General features: G+C 49.0%; 1 protein-coding gene across 1 annotated transcript in view; it reads right to left on the reverse strand.

The window, feature by feature from the left end:
• The window catches only part of TSR1 (TSR1 ribosome maturation factor), a 181,931-nt gene that overhangs the window by 67,340 nt on the left and 88,738 nt on the right, over nucleotides 1–25,853 (reverse strand). Inside the window, exons 4-6 of the mRNA XM_078680132.1 lie at nucleotides 9,800–9,934; nucleotides 8,754–9,184; nucleotides 275–425 (exon numbers count right to left, since the gene is read on the reverse strand). Coding sequence (XP_078536258.1) covers nucleotides 275–425; nucleotides 8,754–9,184; nucleotides 9,800–9,934 — 717 coding nt within the window. The remainder of the gene's footprint in view (nucleotides 1–274; nucleotides 426–8,753; nucleotides 9,185–9,799; nucleotides 9,935–25,853) is intronic.

Raw genomic sequence — 25,853 nt, forward strand, 5'->3', positions numbered from 1 at the left:
GAAGAGCTTTCTCGGTCGCTGCAGAGAAACTCTAGAATACTCTTCCTTTATCCATATCCGGCTTAGAGTTACACCTTCCTTTTCGTAAGGTTTTGAAGACCTGGCTATTTGCCTTGGAAATTTGATCCTCCATACTCTGCTCCATCAGTTAGCTGTAACTGCATTAGCGCCTAGAGGCCTTAGGGTATTTGTACGCGCTATATAAATAGTTCATTCATTCATTCATTCATGTGCCTGTATTTCATCCATTAATTGCAATGAGAAACAAGCTCACCTTCAGCCTCCTTCAGTTCGTCCTCTGTGGGCCAGGTCTGCTCCCCCTCCATAGGGTCAGGTACTACTTCAGTCAACAAGGGTTCCTGCTCTTTGGGATCTGCCTTCATCAGTACTTTCACTTCTTCCATCTCCCCTCCTATGGGCTCCTCCTGAAAGCAGTTTAGCAGAAAACCTATTTTTATGACCATATTAGCAGACTCAAAAAGAACTGCGTAAGTGCTTAGTGGTATCATGAAATGAAACATTAATATCCCTCTTGTGCTGTCAATTGGCAAGAGCTCTCCATTTACTGCACAGCTCCTTTTACAAGCATTGCCTTTCATCTGTGTGTTGTGAGAAGTGATGTAAAAGGCTGCAGAACTGCTTTTAATCTCAAAGTTGGGAACCTGGTAGTATGAAAGACTCAGGCTAATATACAGTCAACTGACATATGTGTGATAATGGCTTCCCCTGCTCCTCCCCTTCCCCGACCTCCCCCCACCCCGCCTCCCTGTCAATCACCAAGTCAGTATCACCTTCTGTACAATAGGATAATGAAGCCTGGGATTTCCTTATTGTAGGAAGCTGGCTCTTTACATAGTGGACCAAAACGAGGTACACTATGTAAAGAGTCCAGGCAATCTTTATTTGTTTACAGAGGCAAAAGCTCTTTTGTGGTAGTGTGGACTAGCAATTTAGGCTTATCAGAGGGTACTGCTAAGCATTTGTTGCACTCAGAGAAGCAATAAATAAGATACACACACAAGAATAAATCTGAGACTAATCAGGAAAAATACGTTGTATTTTTATATAAATTTTGATATCAAGAACTTAGTTATCAAGTACTTTTTTAGCCGGTTCGCCAGTTGAGGGTGTACACATCAGGACAGCTGGGACACTCTGGAAGTGGGTCTCTGGCAGTGCCGGCACAGCACCCCTCAATGGCTGCTTGGTCTCAGTGCTGTTAGAATCCCGACTGGACTTAAACAACCTTTGGTTGCTGCAAGGGGTCCAGTTCTCCGTGTATTGGTGCAGTGTGGCTCCGGTCGGTCCTGGTTTCCTTTCACTTGGTGGAGTGATAGATCTGACCTTCTTGTTTTGTGTCACTTTGTATTCTGCCTTTTTATTTTGTGCCACTTTGTATTCTGCCTTCTTGTTTTGTGCCTTTTACACTTTATGGCCAGTTGTCCTTTTCCTCCGTGCCCATTCATTGCCCTTTATCCCACTGCTGCGGCCCCCGCAGCCCCTCCCCCACCGTTTCCCGCTCCTGCCTCCCAGCTGCGCTTCCCTCCCCCTCCGATATTTAATGGCGACTGCGTGCAGCAGCTGCGCCACAGGCAAGCCCATCTGCGACCAGCGCCAGGGACCCTGTATCTCCAACCCCCGCCGCTACAACTCTGCTACCCTCGTTGCACTCAACCCTGGAAGAAACAACAACTGGCAGCTGTTGACAACGAACACCACCCAAGGCCAGTTCTCCTGGCAACAATCCTTCACCATCCACAGCACCTCCACGACCGCCGCACCTAAGCCACACGGCCGGACCACTGAAGCCATAAAGTGCATCCTCCTTAACGTGTCCTCCCTAAACAGACATGCTGTAGAGATCGGAGACCTCCTCAACATCTTATCGCAAGACGCTGCCTTCTTCACGGAAACCTGGACCAACGCCTCCTCCGCCCCCGACATCGCCACCCCCATCCCGGACGGATACAAGATCCAGAGGAAGGACCGCCCCCACCGCCCAGGAGGAGGACTCGCCATTACACACAAGAGCTCCCTCAGACTCTCCACCTCTAGCACTAGCAACTCCCCTTCCACCACCAAACACCTCCATTTCCAGATCCAGACTAGCCCTAGAACCACCATTCGCGACACCCTTGCCTACAGACCACCAGGGCCTCGCGCCTCTTTCACCACCACCATTGCCAACCTCATCACACCACACGCCATTGCCTCCACGGACTACATACTCATCGGGGACCTGAACTTCCACCTCGACAACTACAGCAACCCCGACCCCACCGCCCTCCTTGACAACCTTGACACCCTCGGACTGATGCAGCTCATCACCAACCCCACCCACAAGGCAGGACACACCCTAGACACAATCTTCGCCAGAGGGACCAACATCAGCTTCAGCCACACCCCGCAGCCCCTCTGGACAGACCACCACTGCGTACACTTCTCCTTCAACATCACTACCGCTCACAAGCCCACTCCGCGCCCGTCACAAAGAATTGACGCAAGGTCACTGAGGAGCTCCTCAACTCCACCCTCATCCACGATACCCTCTCCGCCACGACCAACACCAACTCTGCAGCCAAAGAACTACATCGCTGGATCACCAGCTTGGCAAACAAACTTGCACCTTTCGGCAACCCCGACATACAACGCCTCTTGAAGGCCACCTGGTTCACCTCAATCCTCCAAGAAGCCAGACGCTCCTGCAGACGTCTTGAAAAACGATGGAGAAACAGCAAAATCACCGAATACCAGACCACCTACAAGAACGCCATGACAGAATACCACCAACTCATAAGATCCACCTAAAAGACCTTTATCCGGAACAAAATCCTCTCCAACTCCTGCAACTCAAAGGAACTCTTCAACATCATCCAGCAACTCACCAAACCCCCCCCCCCCCCCCCGCAGCGAAGCCATAGACTTCTATCAAGGGCCTCTATGACCACTTCAGCAAACAGACTCCAGAAACCACCCTTCCCTCCAGGAAGACCTGCCAGCCCATCATCACCACCTGGACACCAGTCACCACCGAAGACACCACCACGACCATCCAGAACACCCACTCTGAAGCCCACAGAGACCCCTGCCGACCGCACATCTTCCATAGAGCCGCTGCCACCTCAGCACACGAGATACGCCACTTCATCAACGCCAGCTTCGAATCCAGCTCCTTCCCCGATGACTGGAAGCGAGCAGAAGAAGCGCTTCCTCAAGAAACTCTCCCCTGAACCGACAGACCTGAAAAACTACAGTCCCATCTCTCTCCTTCCTTGCGCAGCCATGGTCACCGAAAAAATCGTCAATGCAGAGCTGATGAACTTCATTGCAGAGAACACCATCCTCGACTCCTCCCAGTCCAGCTTCCGCAGTAACCACAGTACCGAGACCGCTCTCCTTTCCGCCACGATAACATCCGCACTCCCCTCGACCAGGGCCACACCGCAGTCCTCAACAAACTAGACCTCGCCGCAGTCTTCGACACAGTTTCCCACCGCACCCTCGCAGCCATACTCCACGACACCGGCATACGGGGAACTGCCCTCGACAGGATCTGCTCCTCTCTCACCGGCAGAACCTAAAGGATCAGACTCCCACCCATCCTCTCCAAACCGACAGAGATCAACTGAGGATCATCGCTCAGCCAAAAGCTCTTCAACATCTACATGGCCCCCCTCGTCGCCATCGCCAGACAGTACAGACTCAGCATAGTATCCTATGCCGACGACACCCAGCTCATCCTCTCACTCACGAAGAACCCCGAAGAAACCAGACTCAGCTTTCAGGGAGAAATGAAGGATGTCTCAGCCTGGATGAGCAGCAGTTGCCTAAATCTCAACTCGGAGAAGAGAGAGGTCCTCATCCTAAGACCCTCCCCCACCACCTGGGACTACACCTAATGGCCCTCTGCTCTCAGAAACCCACCCACCCCCATGAACCACGCCCGAAACCTCGGTATCATTCTAGACTCCTCCCTCACTGTGACTTGCCAGATCGACGCAGTCGCCTCCACCTGCTTTAACACCCTCCGCATGACCTTCAAGTGGATCCCACTCGAAGCCTGGAAGATAGTCATCCACGCACTCTTAACTAGCAGACTGGACAAGGGAACGCCCTCTATGCTGGAAACAAATCACTGCTACACAAACTCCAGACCATCCAGAACAACGTGGCCAGACTCTTCCTCGGCACCCCACGATGAGAGCACATGACAAACACCTGCGAGACCTCCACTGGCTCCCCGTCAAGAAGAGAGTAACCTTTCAAGCTACTCACCCACGCCTACAAATCCCTCCACAACATCGGACCCAAATAACTCAACGAAAGTCGCTTTTCACGTACCTAGGAGAAACCTCTGCCCCCCAATCTGGCCCAAGCAGAAACCCTGCGCTTCCTCAACTACTTCGCAGACAGGGCCTGGAACGAACTCCCAGTCAACATCAGATGCTCTCCTATCCTGCAAACCTCCAGGAAGAGCCTCAAGACCTGGTTTTCAGCTAACCCGAAGCTGCAACCCCCTCCCAGCGCCTTGAGACCCTCGCTGGTGAGTAGCACGCTTAAAAATTCCCTGATTGATGGACCTTCAGGAGTACAGGCATCGCTTCCTGGGTGGTTTCTGCTTTGGACTGGCCAGGAAGTGGCAGCACAGTAAACTGGACTCTGCTTCTTCGGTGCCTGTGGACTGCAGGGGTGTAGCTCCTCTACTCCAGTGGGGATTACTGGCAATTTACGAAGGGCTGGCAGTCTACCGGGGTTCTTGGCAGTTGCTCAGGTGCAGGAGTCAGTTGGTCATAACAGTCTAGACCATGAGTACTCACAAACTTTTCCTCGAGGGCCAAATTTACAGTGTGGTTTGTGTCAGAGGGCCGCATGGTGGGGGCGGGGTCAGTGAGGAAGGGGGCGGGTCTAAAGCAAAAAAAAAACTGACCAAGAGGTTCATCTCAGGTCCCTGCAGCGGACGCCTTCGTCCACTGAGCCACCAGACCCGGCATACACACATCTCTCTCTCCCCCCTCCCTCCCTCACTCTCTTTCTCCCTCTCTCTCTTTCTCCCTCTCCCTCCCTCCCTCTCTTTCACCTTCTCGCTCCCTCCCTCTCTCCCCCTCTCTCCCTCTCTCTCCCTCTGTCTCTCTGTCTCCCTCTGTCTCACTCACTCGGACTCTCTCACTCCCTCTCTCCATCTCTCCCTCTGTCTCATTCACCCTGACTGTCTCACTCCCTCTCTTCCTCTGTCTCACTCACCCCGACTGTCTCACTCTCTCTCTCCCTCTCGGTTTCCTTCTCCCTCACTCTATTTCCCTCACCCTCACTCTATTTCCCTCTCTCTCCTTCCCTCTCCCTCATTCCCTCTGTCTACCTCTCTCTGTTTCCTTCTCCCTCACTCTATTTCCCTCTCCCACTCTATTTCCCTCTCCCACTCTATTTCCCTCTCCCATCTCTCTTTCACTCTCCCTCTCTTACCCTCTCCCTCTCTTACCCTCTCCCTCTCTTACCCTCTCCCTCTCTCTCTTTCCCTCTCCCTCTACCTCTCTCTCCTTTCCTCTCCCTCCTTTCCTCTTCCTCATTCCCTCTGCCTCCCTCTCTCTCCTTCCCTCTACCTCACTCGGAGGTCTCCCTCTCTCTCCTTCCCTCCCCCTCTCTCTGAGCTCTCCCTCTCTCTGAGCTCTCCCTCTCTCTGAGCTCTCCCTCCCTCGCTCTCCTTCCCTCGCTCTCCTTCCCTCTGTCTCCCTCCCCCTCAGGTCTCCCTCTCTCTCGTTCCCTCCCCCTCTCTCTGAGGTCTCCCTCTCTCTGAGGTCTCCCCCTCTCTCCTTCTGTCTCCCTCGCTCTCCCTCCCTCCCTCCCTCCCTCGCTCCCCCTCTCTCCCTCGCCCTCCCTCCTTCTCCCTCCCCCTCCCTCCCTCCCCCTCGCCCTCCCTCCCCCTCGCTCTCCCTCGCTCTCCCTCCCTCTCGCTCTCCCTCGCTCTTCCTCCCTCACTCTCCCTCTCTCGCTCTCCCTCACTTGCTCTCCCTCCCTCCCTCGTTCTCCCTCGCTCTCATCCTCCCTCGCTTTCATCCTCCCTCGCTCTCTCATCCTCCCTCGCTCTCTCATCCTCCCTCGCTCTCTCATCCTCCCTCGCTCTCTCATCCTCCCTCGCTCTCTCATCCTCCCTCGCTTGCTCTCCCTCGCGCCCTCTCTCGCTCTCCCTCGCTCCTCTCGCGCTCCCTTGCTCCCTCCCTCTCTCTCTCCCTCCCCCTCGCTCTCCCTCGCTCTCCCTCCCTTGCTCTCCCTCCCTCCCTTGCTCTCCCTCCCTCGCTTGCTCACCCTCCCTCGCTTGCTCACCCTCCCTCGCTTGCTCACCCTCGCTCTCCCTCCCTTGCTCTCCCTCGTTCTCCCTCTCACTTGCTCTCCCTCCCTCCCTCTCCCTCCCTTGCTCGCCCTCCCTCCCTCTCCCTCCCTCCCTCGCTTACTCACTCCCTCGCTTGCTCTCCCTCCCTTGCTTGCTTGCTCTCCCTCGCTCGCTTTCCCGCCCTCGCTTACTCTCCCTCGCTTTCCCTCTCTCCCTCGCTCTCCCGCCCTCGCTCTCCCTCCCCCTCCCTCTCTCGCTCTCCCGCCCTCCCTCACCCTCCCTCCCTCACCCACCCTCCCTACCTCCCTCCCTCACTCTCCCTCCCTTGCTTTCCCTCCCTCGCTTGCTTTCCCTCCCTCCCTCGCTTGCTCTCCCTCCCTCCCTCGCTTGCTCTCCCTCCCTCACTCGCTTGCTCTCCCTCCTCACCCTGTCTGTGTGTGCCCGGGCTGTGACAGCTTCCAGGCGCTCGCACACAGCCACACACAGCCGCACCCAAGCACTTCACGGGCTTGTTAATGGCATGTTAATGAGGCTTTGTTCACCTCTCAGCACCCCTGCAGCCCTACTCTGACTATGGTGGGAATCGCCCGGCCCCCACAGAGCAGCAGAGTCTGAGTCGCGCTCTGGTTGCAGACACTCTTTAAAAAAAAATTTTAAAAACTCTGGTACGATGTCTGCAAGGTGCGCGGGCCGCCAGGGAAGGCTTGCCGGGCCACCACCGGCCCGCGGGCCGTACTATGAGTCCCCCTGGTCTAGACCGTTGCAGGCAGGCAGAGTTTGGCACCACAAGGCCACAGCGGTCTTCAGTTCTCGTTCTTTCGCTACTCTTTTTCATCCTCTTCTTCTGGATCCCTTGAATCAGAGTTCCTGGCATCAGGGGTGCCTCCTAAATGTTCAATTTAGGAGCGTTAAGGAGAGTGGCAGGTAGTAGCCAACGGACATAACCCTGACCCAGTGTGCCTAATTCCACCAAGAAGGTGGAATTCTAGTTTTTGTGTTCACATAAGGTAGCCCACCTGAGGGGTGGAACTAACCTGATGGGGGAACATTCCTCCTGACTAGCTAATTTTACCATCTGTCCTTGTGCCAAATAGCATCAGGGTAGGGGGTGGCATTTCCCCATATTAAACGCAGCAGAGGCTATTGAAGCCTCATGCCTTGATTTTCGGATTACTTAGCCATCCTGCTTGGAGGAGGTGACAACACCTTGTCCCCGGAGCAGGCATTCTTTCTGCCCAAAGAAAGTACAAGAGGTCTGAAACCCATCCGATTTTGCAGGCTTGTCTACATCAGTCAGACAGTACACTAGTAGTCAGTAGGTTTTCAGGGGCATCCCAGGGGTGCCCTATGGGTGCATGCATTAATAAATCCATCACTGGAATCAGCGTGGGCTTATAAATATGAGATGTTTGACACCAAACATCTTTCATTTCACTGAAGCCACCACGTAGCTGGGGAACTAGTAATCACCACTGCCCAGTAAATATGCTCAAGATGGCTACCCTGTTCACTGGCAATGTCCAAGAATCGACATGGACATCACAGGGGCATATCTGCTCATGCAGATAAATCCTCACATGTAGTATAATGCACCCTTGCCTTAGGGCTGAAAAGCTTGCTGCGAGTGCGACTTACCTATACTAATGCATGGTACACAGGCGGTGTGCCATGTCAGGTCTTTACTTTTCTCTGCACCTTTACACGCAACCTGTAATGGCAGTTTGCACGAGGGTCCCCTACGGAGACACAATACATGATGCAGTCCTTAGGGACCCACTTTAGTCTCTGTGCCCCAGGTACCATTTACTGGGGACTTAGAGGTGGTGCCAAAAGGATTGCCAATTGGGGGAACAATTGTACAGTTTTAGGGAAAGAGATCTGGTACTGGGGGTCTGGATATCAGGACCCCAGTGCACTTCTGCCAAAATTGCATCACATACCATGCAAGATGTGGGGATGACCTTGTCAAAAAGAGGCGCTTTCCTACACTAATCTTCTGACCACTGAACTACTACCTCAAATGAATTAAAGTCTCAATCTCATTGTGAGAAGTCCTCCATGGAATACAAAAGTAGCACACACATACTTGTGGAATAATTAAATGAGAACTATGCTAATATAGGGCACTTTTGCTTTATAAACGGATTTGTCTATAATAGTAAAAAACATACCACATGACCTAACCTCAATGATAATCAGAGGGGCGAAACTTCAGCTTACAGATATACCTTTGTAGTGGATACAAGACTCCACTGTACTACGGTACTCTGCCAAGCAGAGAACACTTTCTGTACAGCAAAAAACCTTAAAACACCAGAGAATAATGCATTGGTCATGGACCAGCCTCTTCAAAGCCAATTCTGTCCCATGAAACTTAAAAGTGTTTTCCAGGAGATAGTGTGGATAGAGAGAAAGCTGTGCCTCCTACCTTCATTTCTGTGTCCTCTCCTTTCTTGGTGTGAGTTCTGCTCCCTCTAGCATTAAGTGGATAGGGGTCCTCTGAGGCATCTATCTGAGACATCTGAAAGTCACCATGTCCCACAATATGCACAAGACTGTTCACATTCAGGGTTTGGCCACGGATGTAACCTGCCACTTTTAGAGTCCCAACCAGACCACTGCTATCAATTGGCAGGAAATCTGCCCTCTGCGCCATCAGGTAAGAGCGACGGTCCCGAAAGGCAAGGTGCCGCTGTTTCTGAGTGGCCGCCTGCCGCAGTAGCAATGCTGCATCCTGCACAGAGTCCAGGCTGAAGATCTTAGCATCCGGGAAGCGCTTCTCTGTGGTTTTGCCAACCGTCTTCTTCACATCACAGCGCTTCTTAAATGGAATGCTGTCAATTCCCTGAACTGCAAGAACTACAGAGGAAAAAGAGCAAAATTGGGAGTTAAATCTACGAACACATTTTACAGCAATGTAACACGTATTACAGCACAACAATCGAAGCAATCAAGTATTTAGTGACACACACTTTATACTAAAATGTATCTCAATGTTCAGGTTGCCATAGTCTCCTTGCCAAAAATTCTTACCTCAAATGACAAATTAGCTTACTTTGGTTCCTTTACCATCCCCTAAATTCACAACTCAACTATAGGGACATATTCCACACATTATCCACAACACACTGAAACAGAGTACCGATACTACCGGTTATTTGGCTAACCTAATAATGCCTTGAATAGATCCCACTTGAGATTTGCAGAAGTGGCCTGCTCTACAGTTAAGTTGAAATGGAAAGTGGAACATCTTCAATGCCACAGGTGTTCAAAGATTCACTAAATAGAAAACATCACCACCAAGTTAAAGAAACGCCACATCCAAATGAGAAAGTGGGATATTTTGTGTGCTTCTCAATAGGTAGCAGTCAGGACTTGTTCTTTTCTCCAGGGAACAAAGGCTGTCCAGTGACACCTACTGTAACACAACACACACACACCTCCCCTTCCCCCCAAAAGAGATATTCAACCTACCATAGCTAGGAAGCCCCTGTGCAAAGAGGCAAGAGAGGCAGTAATCTCCATAACTGTCCCAACCTTCATTTGGATCCATCAAAAACAGAAGAGTATCGGCCACCTTCGCCAAATCCAACAACGTATGAAAATTTCCTAAAGAAAAACAGCAAAACACAAGAAAAGGTTACTATTTCCCAACTAGAAGAAGGTCCAGGGTTACTGTTTTAGAGAGGCATGCCTGTCTGAGCCCAAAAGCTCAGGGCAAGTATCCAGGAACGATCAAACAGGTTAACCACTGGAGAGTACAGAAGCATGTGACACCATCTAGCATATGCAAAGGCCATGGTCTACTGATTATTTGTTATCATTTGTTTTCCAAAACGAATAGTTTTACCTGTCGGTGTAGTTTTGCAGCTTGAAGATCTTTCTGGATTCACTATGCTGTGCATTATTCCGCAGTCTAGTGGTTGGGTCCGGAATCGTAGTCTTTTCTTTCTTTTTTTTTTTCGTTGCCCAGGTGGGCGTCGACGTCCCACCTTTTGGTGTACTTCCGGTGACGTCGGCACGCTTCCTGCGGAAGCTCCCACCTTTGGGCGCCATCTTCGGATTCTTTTTTCTTGTTTTGTGCTGTTTGCTAATCCTTTGTGAATGTTCTGTATTTCTTTTTCAAGTAAGTGATTTTTTCGCTTTGTCCTTCAAGGTGTCTGTTTCTGTATTGTCCTTGTATTACCACATGCTTCTCCAGCCTCATCCTTCTGGCGGAGGTGGGTGGGTTCGCTAGTGAATCCAGAAAGATCTTCAAGCTGCAAAACTACACCGACAGGTAAGAAACTATCCGTTTTGCAGCGTGAATCTTTCTGGATTCACTATGCTGTGCATAGTCTTTGTAGCGGTTTGTTATGTTTGTGACGGCTGGGTGGAAGATGAGCGTTGGTTGTTGAATTTATGTTGAAGCACCTTCTGCCATACTTGTGCTTCCTTGTTCATTTGTATATCCACACATAGTGCTTAGTGAACGTGTGCACTGAAGCCCATGTTGCCACCAGGCATATGTCTTGAATGGGTGTGTTAGTCAGGAAGGCTATCGTTGCTCCTTTTTTCCTGGTAGAGTGGGCTCGTGCCCCCTCTACTAGTTCTTGGACTGTAGGTTTGTGGCAGAGTTGTATAGTTTGTGCGATCCATCATGCGATGGTTCCCTTTGTTACTGGTCTACCCAGGAAACTGCTTGCGAAGGACACAAAGAACGGTTTTGTTGTCCTGTGTTCCTTGGTTCTTTCAATGTAGTGCATTACTGCCCTTCTAGCGCCCAGAGTAAGCAGTGCCCTCTCTGCGCTTGTGGCCGGTTTCTGAAAGAAGCTTGCATTTGTACTGCCTGGTTGATGTGGAAACTTGACACCACCTTTGGCATAAAGTGTGGGTCAGTTCTCATCACCACCCTATCATTGTGTATTTGGATGTATTGTTCTTGCAGCGTTAGCGCCTGTAGTTTGCTCACCCTGCGCACCAAGAAGGATGTTTTCATTGTTAGCATTTGTAGTGAGGCCTTTATGAATGGGTTCAAAGGGCGCTTTCATGAGCTCTGTTAGGACTAACTTGAGCTTCCATGCTGGTGGTGGCATCCTCTTTGGTGGTGCGATCCTTTTTGCCCCTTCCAGGAATCTCTTCACTATCTGTGATGTAAAGAAACTCTTCCCTGTTTCTCCTCTTGTGTAGGCTACTATCCCTGCTAGGCGAACTCTCAGTGAGGATGAACTTAGTTTTGCCTTCAGCAGGTGCGTGAGATATCTTAGCACTATTGATTCCTTGTCCTCTTCTAGTGTAGTTTTTTCTTGCTACACCAGTGTGTAAACCTCTTCCATTTTGCCACAGAGCACCTTCGTGTGCTAGGTCTCCTTGCCTCTCGTAGTACCCGCAGGGTGCTCTCAGGTAACTTCAGGTGTGCAAACTCTATGTCTTCAGGAGCCAAGCTGCTAGGCTGAGGCGCTCTGGCTGTAGGTGTAGTACTTCTCCGTCTTGCATGGAGAGTAAGTCTTTCCTTTTCCCGAACTTGTGGGGTGCACCCTGTGCCATCTCCATTATCTGCGAGTACCAGGTCTGCCTGGTCCACTGGGGTGCCACCAGGATCAGAGTCATGTTGCTGGTCATGTACTTGTTAAGTACTTTGTGTATCAGTGGTATCGGGGGAAAACTGTAAGCAAATGTTTTCGACCAGCTTATCTATAGGGCATTCTCCAGGGATCCTTCCCCTGGTTGCCTGGATGCGAAGTTTAGGCATTTTGCATTCTGGTGTGTTGCAAATAAGTCTATTGTCGGTGTTACCCACCTTCTGAATAGCCTTTGCGTTTCCTGTGTATTGAGCTCCCACTCATGAGATGCCGATGTCTGTCTTCTGAGCCAGTTTGCTTCCACATTGTCCTTCCCTGGTAGGTGTATGGCTAGCAGGTCTATCTTTAGTGGGATGGCCCATCTCCATATCTCATGTGCTAGGTTCGATAGCGGGGCAGATTGTGTTCCTCCCTGCTTGTTGATGTAGAACATCGTTGTTGTGTTGTCTGTCTGGATCAACACTCTCTGGTTGTACAGTTTTGTCTGAAAGGCTTTTAGGGCGAGGAACACTGTCTTTAGTTCCAGGTAGTTGATGTGTTTGACCGCATCCTTTGGAGTCCACAGACCCCTGACCCGGAGCTTGCTCATGTGTGCTCTCCATCCCTTCTGGGATGAGTCTGTGGTGATGGTCACCGTTGGGGGTTGGTGGTGTTAAAGGCTTCCCTTCTGTTATGTTCTCCTTGTTCCACCACAGCAGCTCTTCCTGCACTGCGTGCGTTACAACCACTAGATCTTCCCAACTTCCTGTAGCTTGTCACCATTGTTCCTGCAGCCATTCCTGGAATGGTCTCATGTGTAGCCGTACATTTGGGACCAGATGGATGCAGGAGGCCGTCATGCCCATGACCTTGCTCGCTGTCCTCACTGTCAGAGCTCGCCCCTTCTGGTGGAGGCGCGTCTCCTTCAGCAGGGCCAGTGTTCTCCTGTCACTGGGGAACACCTTGCTCTGTATGGTGTCGATCTGTGCTCCCAGGAAGATTTTTACTAGCTCTGGTTCCATTGAGGATTTCCCCCAGTGAATGGAGAATCCCAGGTCCATCAGTGTACTTGTCAAGCGCTGTGCGTGTTCTTTGCATGACCTGTGTGAACTTGCCTTTATTAGCCAGTCGTCCAGGTAAGGGTATACATGGATCCCCTTCCCTCCTTAGGTGCGCTGCCACTGCTGCAAGGTACTTTGTGCAGACCCTTGGTGCGGATTTTAGTCCGAATGCTAGGGCTGTGAACTGGTAGTGATCTTTGTTGATGGTAAATCTCAGTAGATGTTTGTGCTGTCTATTCATTGGGATGTGCAGGTAGGCATCTTGGAGGTCTATGGTGGCCATGAAGTCTCCGTCCCTTATCTGAGGAATGACCTCTTGTAGGGATGTCATCTTGAACCTTTGTGTTTTTATGTACTTATTTAGGATCCTTAGGTCCAGGATGGGTCTCAGTGTTTCGTCCACCTTTGATAGCAGGAAGTAGGTCGAGTACACTCCCTTGTTCCTTTCTCTGTATGGTGCTGGTTCGATGGCCTCCTTTTGGAGGTGTCCCTTCGCCTCCTTTTGAAGTAGCTCTAGCTCGTTCCCTGACTGCGCCTTCCTTTTTAGTTTCCTGTTTGGCGGTGTCTTTTCCAGTTCTATGCAGTATCCGAACTGTATGATGTTGAGTATCCATTTGTCTGTGGTTATCTTCTTCCACTCCCAGAAGAAATGACTTAGCCTGCCTCCTCCTGGTGTTACATGTTCGTTGATGTTTTGTCCGTGTAACCCTGTATTGGTCTTGTTGTGCTCCACCCTGGGAGGAGTTGCGTGGGTAGGCACGTATTGCTTGACGGAGTCATTTTGAGGTGGGTTGTTGGCCTCCTCTTTTATTTTGTCCACGTCCGTTCACCCTCCCGCGAAAGGACTGTCCCCTTTGCTAGTAGTGCCAGGTTTGACGTTCCTGGCTGGTTTCCCCCTCTTCCGTTCGGTCTCCGTGACGGAGTACCCCTTTTCGTCCCCCTGAATTGTAAGGCCCCCATGGACCTTGCAGTTTCGTTTTCTTTTTTGAGCTGGGTGAGCTTTTCATCCACCGGCGCTCCAAACAGTGTCTCCCCATTGAACGGGGTGCTTAGAATGTTGTGCTCTACCTCTGGTTTGAAGTCTGAGATCCTGAGCCAGGCCTGCCTTCTCTCCGTGATTCCCAACATCATCAGCCTGCTGGACGTGTCAGCTCCATCCAAGGCTGTTTTGAGGCAAGAATTTGCCACATTTTTCCCCTCTTCCACAAGGTGTGAAGCTCTTTGTTGGTACTCGTCTGGGAGGTGCTTGATCAGCTGTCCGATCTCGTCCAGAATTTGGTACTGGTGCCTGTTCAGCAGGGCGTTTGAGTTTCCCATGCGCCAGTGCATCGCTGCATTTCTTTCTATCTTCCTCCCAGTTAGGTCCATCCTCCTGCTTTCCTTGTCTGGTGGAGGCCCTGATGTTGTTGGCACATTTGCCCTTTTCCTGGCGGTCGCCGCAATAATGGAGTCCGCCGTAACTGATCTTTGGATGTAGGGAGGATCTTAGAGTGTTTATATTTCTTCTCCGTCCTAGGAGAAACGGACCTGCATGTTGCCGGTTCCTTGAACGCCTCTTTCCCCTGGGCCATTACACTCTCGAGCATGGGGAGGTACTGGCTCCTAGTTTGTGTGGGAAGCAGGGTCTCCAAGATGAAGTCTGCTTTCGGTTTTTTCCTCATCTAGCTTGACTCCAAAGGCTGTTGCCGCGTTCTTGATGACCATATTGTAGACCCCAATGTCATCTGGTGGCGAAGGCCTCGAAGGGTACGTGTCCACGGCCTCTTCTGGGCTTTCGGTGTCGAGGTCCTGCCACTCCAGGTCCTGTGTCCCCGAGGATGCCGAGCCGAGGATCGTCCGCTGATCTTCATCGCCCTCCTCCTCGTAGTAGAAGGCTTCTTCCTCTGGATGGTCCTGTGTCTCGGGACTGTTCGGCGGCTCCTCGGCGTCGAAATCCTCCTCCTCTTCTACTTCAACGATCACCGTCTTTGGCTTCGACGGAATCGCGAACCTCTTCATCTATTCGTCGAACTCCTTTCTTTGCAGGATGTTATCCATTTCGGCCTCGAGCCGTCTTTTCTTTCTCTCCAGTTCGGCGGCCTGTTCGGCGTCGAACGGTTCGTCTGATCTCTTCGACGTATACGTCGACATGGGCTTCGGGTCCTTAATCGATGCCGTAGCGACCTTCAAGTCCTTTTCTTTCGAAGTCGAACGTTTCTTTTCTGGGACGTGCTTAAACGACCTTGGCTTTTCGCCGGTCTTCGCCGCCTGGGAGTCCTTTTCGAAGGATCCGCTGGGCTGTTTGTACTTGGATGCAGCTGCGCCGTCGGGTTTTTCGGCGCCAGTGCTCCCTTCGAGGACTTCGGCCCTTTTTTCGAGAGTCTGACTTAGACTTTCGAGGTTCTGTCGGGGGCTTAGGGGTTGTCGACTCTCCTACCTTTTTAGAAGTCTTCTTATCGGTCTCTACGACCATGTAGCTGTCGTCTTCTACGGCGACGTTGTCCTCCTCGTCGCTCGAGAGCCCTAAGTCTCAAAGGGACGTAGGTTGTCCCTTGTCGCTCTTCTCGGTCACTCTCTAACCCAGAGAATCTTCGATGTGAAGGCGGAGCAGGCATTGCAGTACTTGCTCTTGTGGTCGACCGGTAGGCAGAGGTTACAAACCGGGTGCTGATCCTGCGGGTATTTGTGGTGGCAGTTACGGCAGAATTTAAAGGGTGTCTTGTCCATTTCTGGCACTCAGGGGGCCCCCTGTGTGTACATTCTCCGTTGGACGTCGAAGTTATCGGCGTTCTCCTTCTCCGTCCCGGCTCGATGGTGTTGTTACTCGTCGTCTTCTCGGTCTTTTCCATGCAAATTCGACTTTTCTGCGTCTTCTTTCCTCCAAAACTCTGGAGCCCCTTGGGAACGATCTAGACCAAACGGCAGAAAAAAGAATCTGAAGATGGCGCCCAAAGGTGGAAGCTTCCGCAGGTAGCGTGCAGATGTCACAGGAAGTATACCAAAAGGTGGGATGTCGACGCCCACCTGGGCTACGAAAAAAAAGAAAGAAAAAGACTACGATTCCGGACCCAACCACTAGACCGCGGAGTAATGCACAGCATAGTGAATCCAGAAAGATTCACGCTGCAAAACTGCAATACACCAGTTCTTTGGCTTCTAAATCCTATCAATAGCTAGGAATGCATCATGAACAGATGCTGTGCTAGCCCAGGAAAAACTGGGTGCCTATTTTTAAGACATTGCATAGTCTAAACAGCACACATTTAATTCAGAATTCTCAGATTGTGAGTGAGCTACAGAGAGTACATCTTGGAAAATGTGGTAACATTGCTGCCTGCTTCTAAGCTATGCTATATGCAGCTCATTCCCCAAAATGAAGACTTTTTGAGTTAGGTTTATGATGACTTTAGACAGAGCAAAGTTTTAAAACAGGTGCCTAGCCATGCTCTGTACCCTTACACATGTTCATAATACAGCCACTGGTGGTACCAATGGGTTAAAAAGTAGTTTGACTCCATCATGGGAAACTTGAGCAAACCAATTTTCTTCACAATACTAGTGAACCTCGGAATAAACAAGTGAGGATCACAGGCACAACCATGGGACAGTTGAAAAGGAAATACTAGAAACACCAAAGACAAGCATTGGCATAGCCAATAGGTCTCGCCTTTGGGCCCTTATAAGTGTTTACCCATGCAACAGCTGATGTTGCACCAAGGATATTGTGCTGCATAACTAAATACTTATAAAGGTCCCAAAGGCGAGACCTATTGGGTATGCCAATGCTTATTAACGTGGGTAATTAGGTTCCCTTGTCTAAAATAGTTTCTCTGAAAGAAAGAAAAAAAAAATGAAAAAAAAAAATCAATGTTAGCTGAAGCAGGGCCCATTTGCCCCTAAAGAAGTTTATAGCTCATTCCACCGCAAACCTTACAGGGGAGCAAAAAGGTTTTTCCTCAACTTGATGGAATTCCTGATAAGGAACCCAGAACCTGTTTTCACAAATGTAGTTATTTTATTTATTTATTTATTTATATAGCGCACTACGACCCGAAGGCGTCTAGGCGCTAGCCTAGCGGAAACAAATCACAACTGCCACATAAGAAAGAGCGCATAAGATTAGATGGTAAAGAGCCAAATTTTTAAATCTTTTCTAAAAGGCAAAAGATCGTGAGCTTATTTCAGATGAGTGGGAAGTGCATTGTATTGGAATCAATCCTAGTTGGAGAATTCCAGGTCTTAAAAGTAGAATTATTTAAAGTAATGGTTGATGCATTTGTGATCCGAAAGATATTGTATAATTCTTCGCTGCTTAGGCTGTATACTCTTCTTGAAAGAGCGGAAAAAAGTTCTGAGAAATTTTAACTAATAGTGTGCAAGGAATAGAGTAATGCATGAGCCATTTTACTTTCAATTAAATCTTTTGACATTGGGATTGTAATCGTAGATTATGTCAAGTTAATCCAGAAGTGAACCTTTTAGTTTTGTTCAAAACTTTAGATTTGTTGTTCTGTGGAAAGAAGCTTAACTATGTTGATATGTGTTGAATATTAATGTTTCCAATTGTGTCTAAAAAATGTAATGTAGGCTTGTCTGTGGAGCTGTAAATATTTTAATGTTTTTATATTTCAATTAGAGTTTTGTTCTTAGAAATAAACCTTCTTCTAAAGCCTGATTGTATGCGAGCGAGAGCAGAGTTAAAGTTTAAGATTCATGCGAGCAAAAAAAAAGTTGGACATTTGGAGTACTGCTGTAGCTCACAGCAGGGTGAATTACAAACATCTACAACAAGCAACCATTCAGCACCGACATCCTACCTCACTGAGCCAAACAGTGCTGGACAATGGCTGTGAGACGTCGAACGTTTCTTTTCTGGGACGTGCTTAAACGACCTTGGCTTTTCGCCGGTCTTCGCCGCCTGGGAGTCCTTTTCGAAGGATCCGCTGGGCTGTTTGTACTTGGATGCAGCTGCGCCGTCGGGTTTTTCGGCGCCAGTGCTCCCTTCGAGGACTTCGGCCCTTTTTTCGAGAGTCTGACTTAGACTTTCGAGGTTCTGTCGGGGGCTTAGGGGTTGTCGACTCTCCTACCTTTTTAGAAGTCTTCTTATCGGTCTCTACGACCATGTAGCTGTCGTCTTCTACGGCGACGTTGTCCTCCTCGTCGCTCGAGAGCCCTAAGTCTCAAAGGGACGTAGGTTGTCCCTTGTCGCTCTTCTCGGTCACTCTCTAACCCAGAGAATCTTCGATGTGAAGACGGAGCAGGCATTGCAGTACTTGCTCTTGTGGTCGACCGGTAGGCAGAGGTTACAAACCGGGTGCTGATCCTGCGGGTATTTGTGGTGGCAGTTACGGCAGAATTTAAAGGGTGTCTTGTCCATTTCTGGCACTCAGGGGGCCCCCTGTGTGTACATTCTCCGTTGGACGTCGAAGTTATCGGCGTTCTCCTTCTCCGTCCCGGCTCGATGGTGTTGTTACTCGTCGTCTTCTCGGTCTTTTCCATGCAAATTCGACTTTTCTGCGTCTTCTTTCCTCCAAAACTCTGGAGCCCCTTGGGAACGATCTAGACCAAACGGCAGAAAAAAGAATCTGAAGATGGCGCCCAAAGGTGGAAGCTTCCGCAGGTAGCGTGCAGATGTCACAGGAAGTATACCAAAAGGTGGGATGTCGACGCCCACCTGGGCTACGAAAAAAAAGAAAGAAAAAGACTACGATTCCGGACCCAACCACTAGACCGCGGAGTAATGCACAGCATAGTGAATCCAGAAAGATTCACGCTGCAAAACTGCAATACACCAGTTCTTTGGCTTCTAAATCCTATCAATAGCTAGGAATGCATCATGAACAGATGCTGTGCTAGCCCAGGAAAAACTGGGTGCCTATTTTTAAGACATTGCATAGTCTAAACAGCACACATTTAATTCAGAATTCTCAGATTGTGAGTGAGCTACAGAGAGTACATCTTGGAAAATGTGGTAACATTGCTGCCTGCTTCTAAGCTATGCTATATGCAGCTCATTCCCCAAAATGAAGACTTTTTGAGTTAGGTTTATGATGACTTTAGACAGAGCAAAGTTTTAAAACAGGTGCCTAGCCATGCTCTGTACCCTTACACATGTTCATAATACAGCCACTGGTGGTACCAATGGGTTAAAAAGTAGTTTGACTCCATCATGGGAAACTTGAGCAAACCAATTTTCTTCACAATACTAGTGAACCTCGGAATAAACAAGTGAGGATCACAGGCACAACCATGGGACAGTTGAAAAGGAAATACTAGAAACACCAAAGACAAGCATTGGCATAGCCAATAGGTCTCGCCTTTGGGCCCTTATAAGTGTTTACCCATGCAACAGCTGATGTTGCACCAAGGATATTGTGCTGCATAACTAAATACTTATAAAGGTCCCAAAGGCGAGACCTATTGGGTATGCCAATGCTTATTAACGTGGGTAATTAGGTTCCCTTGTCTAAAATAGTTTCTCTGAAAGAAAGAAAAAAAAAATGAAAAAAAAAAATCAATGTTAGCTGAAGCAGGGCCCATTTGCCCCTAAAGAAGTTTATAGCTCATTCCACCGCAAACCTTACAGGGGAGCAAAAAGGTTTTTCCTCAACTTGATGGAATTCCTGATAAGGAACCCAGAACCTGTTTTCACAAATGTAGTTATTTTATTTATTTATTTATTTATATAGCGCACTACGACCCGAAGGCGTCTAGGCGCTAGCCTAGCGGAAACAAATCACAACTGCCACATAAGAAAGAGCGCATAAGATTAGATGGTAAAGAGCCAAATTTTTAAATCTTTTCTAAAAGGCAAAAGATCGTGAGCTTATTTCAGATGAGTGGGAAGTGCATTGTATTGGAATCAATCCTAGTTGGAGAATTCCAGGTCTTAAAAGTAGAATTATTTAAAGTAATGGTTGATGCATTTGTGATCCGAAAGATATTGTATAATTCTTCGCTGCTTAGGCTGTATACTCTTCTTGAAAGAGCGGAAAAAAGTTCTGAGAAATTTTAACTAATAGTGTGCAAGGAATAGAGTAATGCATGAGCCATTTTACTTTCAATTAAATCTTTTGACATTGGGATTGTAATCGTAGATTATGTCAAGTTAATCCAGAAGTGAACCTTTTAGTTTTGTTCAAAACTTTAGATTTGTTGTTCTGTGGAAAGAAGCTTAACTATGTTGATATGTGTTGAATATTAATGTTTCCAATTGTGTCTAAAAAATGTAATGTAGGCTTGTCTGTGGAGCTGTAAATATTTTAATGTTTTTATATTTCAATTAGAGTTTTGTTCTTAGAAATAAACCTTCTTCTAAAGCCTGATTGTATGCGAGCGAGAGCAGAGTTAAAGTTTAAGATTCATGCGAGCAAAAAAAAAGTTGGACATTTGGAGTACTGCTGTAGCTCACAGCAGGGTGAATTACAAACATCTACAACAAGCAACCATTCAGCACCGACATCCTACCTCACTGAGCCAAACAGTGCTGGACAATGGCTGTGAGACCCAGGGGAAGGTGGTATCTCCTGTGCTTTGTAAAGCTACAACATAGGTGCAAGGGCGGTGAGAAAGGGGACAGTGATGTAGCAATGGTATCATGTGCCCTGATGCAAACAAGGTAATCCTTTCCACTGGTTAGACAGCAGAATACAGCTGTGGGTACTTTGGACCCCTTGACTCTGGGGCCACGACCGCTGCGAGGGATATAGAGTGGCCAGAGTCATGGCAAGGGCACCATGATCAAGATGCAAGAGAAGTAAATTACCCCCTTTTCATGCACTTGCTGGTCAGTAAAACGCCATCATAATTTGAATGTGTTGGGTTCCTAATCTCCCCAAGCCCACATGCCACTACACTATTCATACCTATACCCAAAGAAAGGAACCATCCCACAAGTTTCACAGTCACGGTCCAGCACTGTGATGCCCATGGGAGTTGTCACTTTCACTAGGCATCTAAGTCATGGTTGTGAACTGTGAGACCGAGGAAAGATGGAGCCCTCCGATGGACTCCTCATCACTGTGCCTCAGAGGCCTAGAGAAAACAGTTCCTGGGGTTTGCAGTTAGGACCCAGCATTAGCAGGCCTAGGGAGATCTCCCACCCATGGTTTAGCGCTGTAAGGCCCAGGAGAGAGGACTACCCACCCCTTGGGCCTTGCAGCCGGAGATAAGCACTGCTAGGCCCAGAGTGAGAGCTTCACTGTGCTCAGACATTGCTGCATGGTCAATGGAAAAGCGCAAGCTTCAGCTTGGTGCCTTGGGTCCTGGTGCAAAGTTAAAGCCCCCTTCACACCCGTCCACTGGCTTCACAGTAAAACTGTGTGATGATTTGGTGCACTGGGTACCTAATACCCGAGGTCACCAGCTCCAGGAGTATCAGGTGCTCAATGCACTTAAATTATGCCTTTACAGTGCAGCCAGTGAAAGAGGGGGCCTCTTCTACCCACCACTGGCTGCAGAGAAATACTGCCAGACTTTTGGTGCATTAGGCATGCGATAACCATTAGAGCCCGCACTATTGAAGAACATACCGCTAACATGAGCCTATGCACAAAGCTATAGCACAGCAGGGTCAGGCTCAAGGGAGGAGCGCCAACGTCCCCAAGATTCACACACATGGTCTAGCGCTGAGAGGCACAGAACTGGAGAACCCTGTGCCTTGTAGTCATGGTCTATCGCTGTGAGGGCCAGAGGAGCAGGATTGTCTCCTCCCCTGAGCTTCACTGCCATGATCCAGAACTCCTAGGAGAAGAGGAGGGGGGAGCCTCCCCCAGGTACCTCACAGCCATAGGCTACCACTACAGGGATCAGAAGGGGTCCCATTCCACTGAGCGTCACAAGTATGGTTTTGTGCTGTGCAGCCCAACGAGGTGAATTCCCTTCTACGGAACCTTGCAGTTATGACCCAGCACTGCAAAGCCCAGCTGGGCAGGAGGCTCGTATCCATAGTCAAGTGCCGCGAGGCCAAGGGATGTTGGCCCCATCCACTGGCCCGAAGTCATGGTGTAGTACAGCAAGGCGCAGGAGAGCCTCCCCCTGCGCCTGTAGTCATGGTCTAGTGCTGACGCCTATTGGGGCTGAGGGGCACTACCCGGGGCCTCGCAGCCAAGACCTGGGGCTGTTAAGACCAGAGATATGCATGGTCCTCACAGCCATAGGTTAACACTATTAGGCCCTGGGAATGACAGCCCCCATCCCTGGGACTTGCAACCATGACCTAGTGCTGATAGGGTTCCGACCCCCTGGGCCTCGCAGCTACGACTGAGCTGAAGAGAAAGCAAAGGTTAATTTATGGCACTTTGGTGCAAGGCCCTAAGGTTAGGAGTAGAGTGCTGGGCCCTGGGAAGCTGCACACACCTAGCTCCAGACCAGGATGGAATGCTCGTTGTAGGCTACTTTTTTATGGGTCTTGTAAGAGTACTGATCAAAATTGGGAGAAAGGATAAAGCCGATTTAGGATATCATCCACTTACAAATAATCACCAAACCGAAGTCACATTTTAAACACCATTCAACCCATTAAGTACATTGTTTCCTTACTAGATTGTCTTAACCTTACACTGCATCTAACTGTTGACGTCCTTTTTAAGCGGTCTGGCTTAATCACAGGAATCGAAGGCTGCACCACAGACACGTATGAAACCAGGGAGAGAGAGATATAGATAGATAGATATATATATATTTTTTTTTCTTATCACCGTTTTGAGGAGATAACATCTTGTAAAACATTCTAATTACAACTGAATCCTGTACATAATGCGTGTCGTTCATATTTAATTTTGCTAATTACCTCTTTGCAGGATGAATCAACAAGAGCAATAATTATTTCCTTAGTGCATGCTCCCGTTTAACACGTTACTTCATTGACATACTGGTGATACCAATGCAAGTCCCACTTGGAGCGATCTAAGCAAGGGTATATTTAGGCACAGGTGATCAGATTGTTTTCCAAATATTGTAGGTATGACGTACTGTGGCTTAAAATACCTAAAGCACTGGATCTAGAAAAATTATCCACACCGAAGTTGAAGAAAAAATGTAATTGGGTTGGTGAATCATTCGTAATGGATCTAGTTTAGGGATCAATCTAGTGTAAAGTTTGTGTTCAATGAAGTTCTAAGCTTGTGTGTGCTGCACTATTTAAACATACTATTCTTATTAAAATAGTCTGTCTCCTTCCCTATCTACCTAACGCTTCCATCGTTTACTGGTAGGAACACAAGTCCTTATATTATGTACGCAATTCAATCTACTTTATGATGTGTACGCTTTCACAGGATCCTCGTTGATAACTCACTGTTCACCGCCTGTCAAGTTAAAAGCCCAAATACTACTTATTACAATGGTTTAAAAATTCATTTCACTGCCATCGCCGTCTACCTAGTTTTTTAAAATAAAATGTATTAGCAAGGGAATAAGCGGAGCGGAACAGGGTTCTATAATTATTCCCTTCCGCGAACACAAACACGCCCTTGCATTAAAGAAATTGCAAAGAGAGGAGGGGTGAACAAAAAGTGCAATGCAACGCAAATAGGAGCGCTTCTTTTGAACACCTGCAATATTGAAGATCCTCAGGGGTATATGCGCCATGCAGATTGCGACCTCTGCATGGGTGCTTTGCAGAATGTAGTTTGCGTCGGTGCCATAAGAAATGGCAAAAAATACAAATCAGACATACCACAAAAATCTGACCCGCACTATGGGCTACCAGTAACAGCGAACTTAACAGCAAAGGGCGACTATAATCAGAGTCCCGTTCAGTCAGGAACTGCTAAAAACCATACCACGCTGCCTCAGAGAACCGCCGACCCGTATCCTGCGGGCCGTTGGCCGAGCATTTGTAGGCCACAACCTCGGCCTGAGACCCCAGGAACGTGGGCAACACCGCCTCATCCTTCTATCAACCGGCCTCAGCCATTCCACTACGCTGCTGGCCTACCCCATTGTCTAAAATCTGGGAACGCAAGAAGCCACCATTCAAGCTCCCGGACTAACTTACCTCAAGTAGAGACAGAGCACAGCTCAGCACGCGCCTCACGGGGTGGCCCCCGCCTACAATCGGAGGAGGGCACGCGCTGACTCCAAGCCAATAAACATTTCGAAATTCTGTGCTGCGCGCCAGAATTGGCTACCTGCCGCAAATGGTCCAATCCGGGATCACTTTACAAGTTAGCAAACAAGTATCGGGGTAGGCTGCACAGCGGGATATTTTGCCACGCCCTGGAACAGCTAAAATTACGGGTTCGTTAAAAGATCAGCAACGGACGTCGTGTCGACATTAAGCTGAGTTTACAGACGGTCTGAGTAAGTAGTAAGACACGTGGTTACCGTAAGAATAGGCTCTGATAACAAGTAGACAGTAAAGGGAAGTTAATTGCGGCTTAATATGAAGTGGTGTCATTCGATCTTTGGAAGATATTGGTGAATCAGTTGCCATGTGGTAGGTAATAAGTGGGTTAGAATTCTGGTTTTAGGCTGAGACTAGGAAAACTGTGGGGGTAGGTTGTTCCATCGAATAGAAGTGTTTTTGAAGAATATTTATGTGTCCTGTTGGAAGCGGTCGGTAGTTTAATCTGTGGGTGTAGATTGTTGATACGGCAAGGTGCACCCATTTTCACCAACAAAAGAACTTCAAGGATTGGGAAAGAATCCCACAGTCATGTATTTAGGTCTCGCGACCTATCGATGCGCGCATGCGCATCGAGCGGAGCGAGAATTCAAGCGGCGAAAACATCATGAAACCACCAGCTTTTTGCTGGCGTTTTCATGGCGTTTTCCTGCAGTTCATGTGAACCACGTGTTCAAACATGAACGCGCATCAGCCTCCCTCCATTTGCCGCAGAGCACATCAAAGGGCTTCGCCCAGCGTGCGCTCTGCGGCTTCTCGGCTTCTCCTCCCCTAATTACGCCGCACACAGCCTTCCTTGCATTTCTCCTCCCCCTCCCCAGCCAGCTTCCCCCAGGCCGTGTTCCCTCATCCCTCGCACCCCCTCGGCTCCCTTTCTCCGATTCCTCTCCATTTGTTCTTCCTTCCTCTACCTTTTCACATCCTCTCTCTTTGCCTGTCCTACTTCCTCTTCATACCGCGACACCTAAATCCTTTTTTTTCTAAAGTTCATTCATCTTATATCTCTCACGTGCACAGAACAACTTCTCTCACAAACACGCTAACTTTTCCTTTATCTCGCACATATACACATGTGCACTTCATTAGTTAATTCCCGTCCCATAACCTTTGTACTCTCTCGGAGGCAAGCTCGCCCACCCCCTCTCATGAAAACCCACTCACTCTCGTGCACACATGCACACTGATTTGTCGTACCATGATGTTTGTACGAATCCACTCACTGCCTCTCTCGCTCCCACGTCTCCGACACACTCTCCCTCCCGGCATTGATGACCCTGACATTCCAATTAGCAGACTGTGAAATGCAGGGTTTCCTAATTAACACAGCCCTCCAACTACGCACTAGTCGTTAATAAAGGGCCATTAACAAGCTCGGATTCTGGCCGTCCTGGAACTACACTTGGGCTCCTGGTTTTAAATACTACCTGCCCGCAGTGAAGCTTGTTTGTTGAAGATGCATGCTGCTGTAACCGCCATCTGCACTGGCGCGCGACGCAGATCGATGCAATAGGCTCATCCCAGGGACCAGAGGCGCGAGCTCCCCTCGCACTCAATGGCGGGACAGAACAGCAGCAAGAGAGAGTAAGCACCGGTGGGAAGCAGAACTGGAAACTACCCACACACACCGAGCAGGGGCTCTCACGGGGGCAGCAGTGAACCACCACACACAAAGGATAGGGAGGGACATGTTGGGCGCCAGCAGGGAAAACGCGCCTCACACAAACAGGGAAAGAGGAGTCGGCAGCAGTGAAAACATACTTCACACAAACACGAATAAGGAAAGAAGAGTTAGCCACAGAGAAAACACCCCTCACACAAAC

Source organism: Lissotriton helveticus, chromosome 3_1 (genome assembly GCF_964261635.1).
Source record: "Lissotriton helveticus chromosome 3_1, aLisHel1.1, whole genome shotgun sequence".
NCBI classification, from domain to species: Eukaryota; Metazoa; Chordata; class Amphibia; order Caudata; family Salamandridae; genus Lissotriton; species Lissotriton helveticus.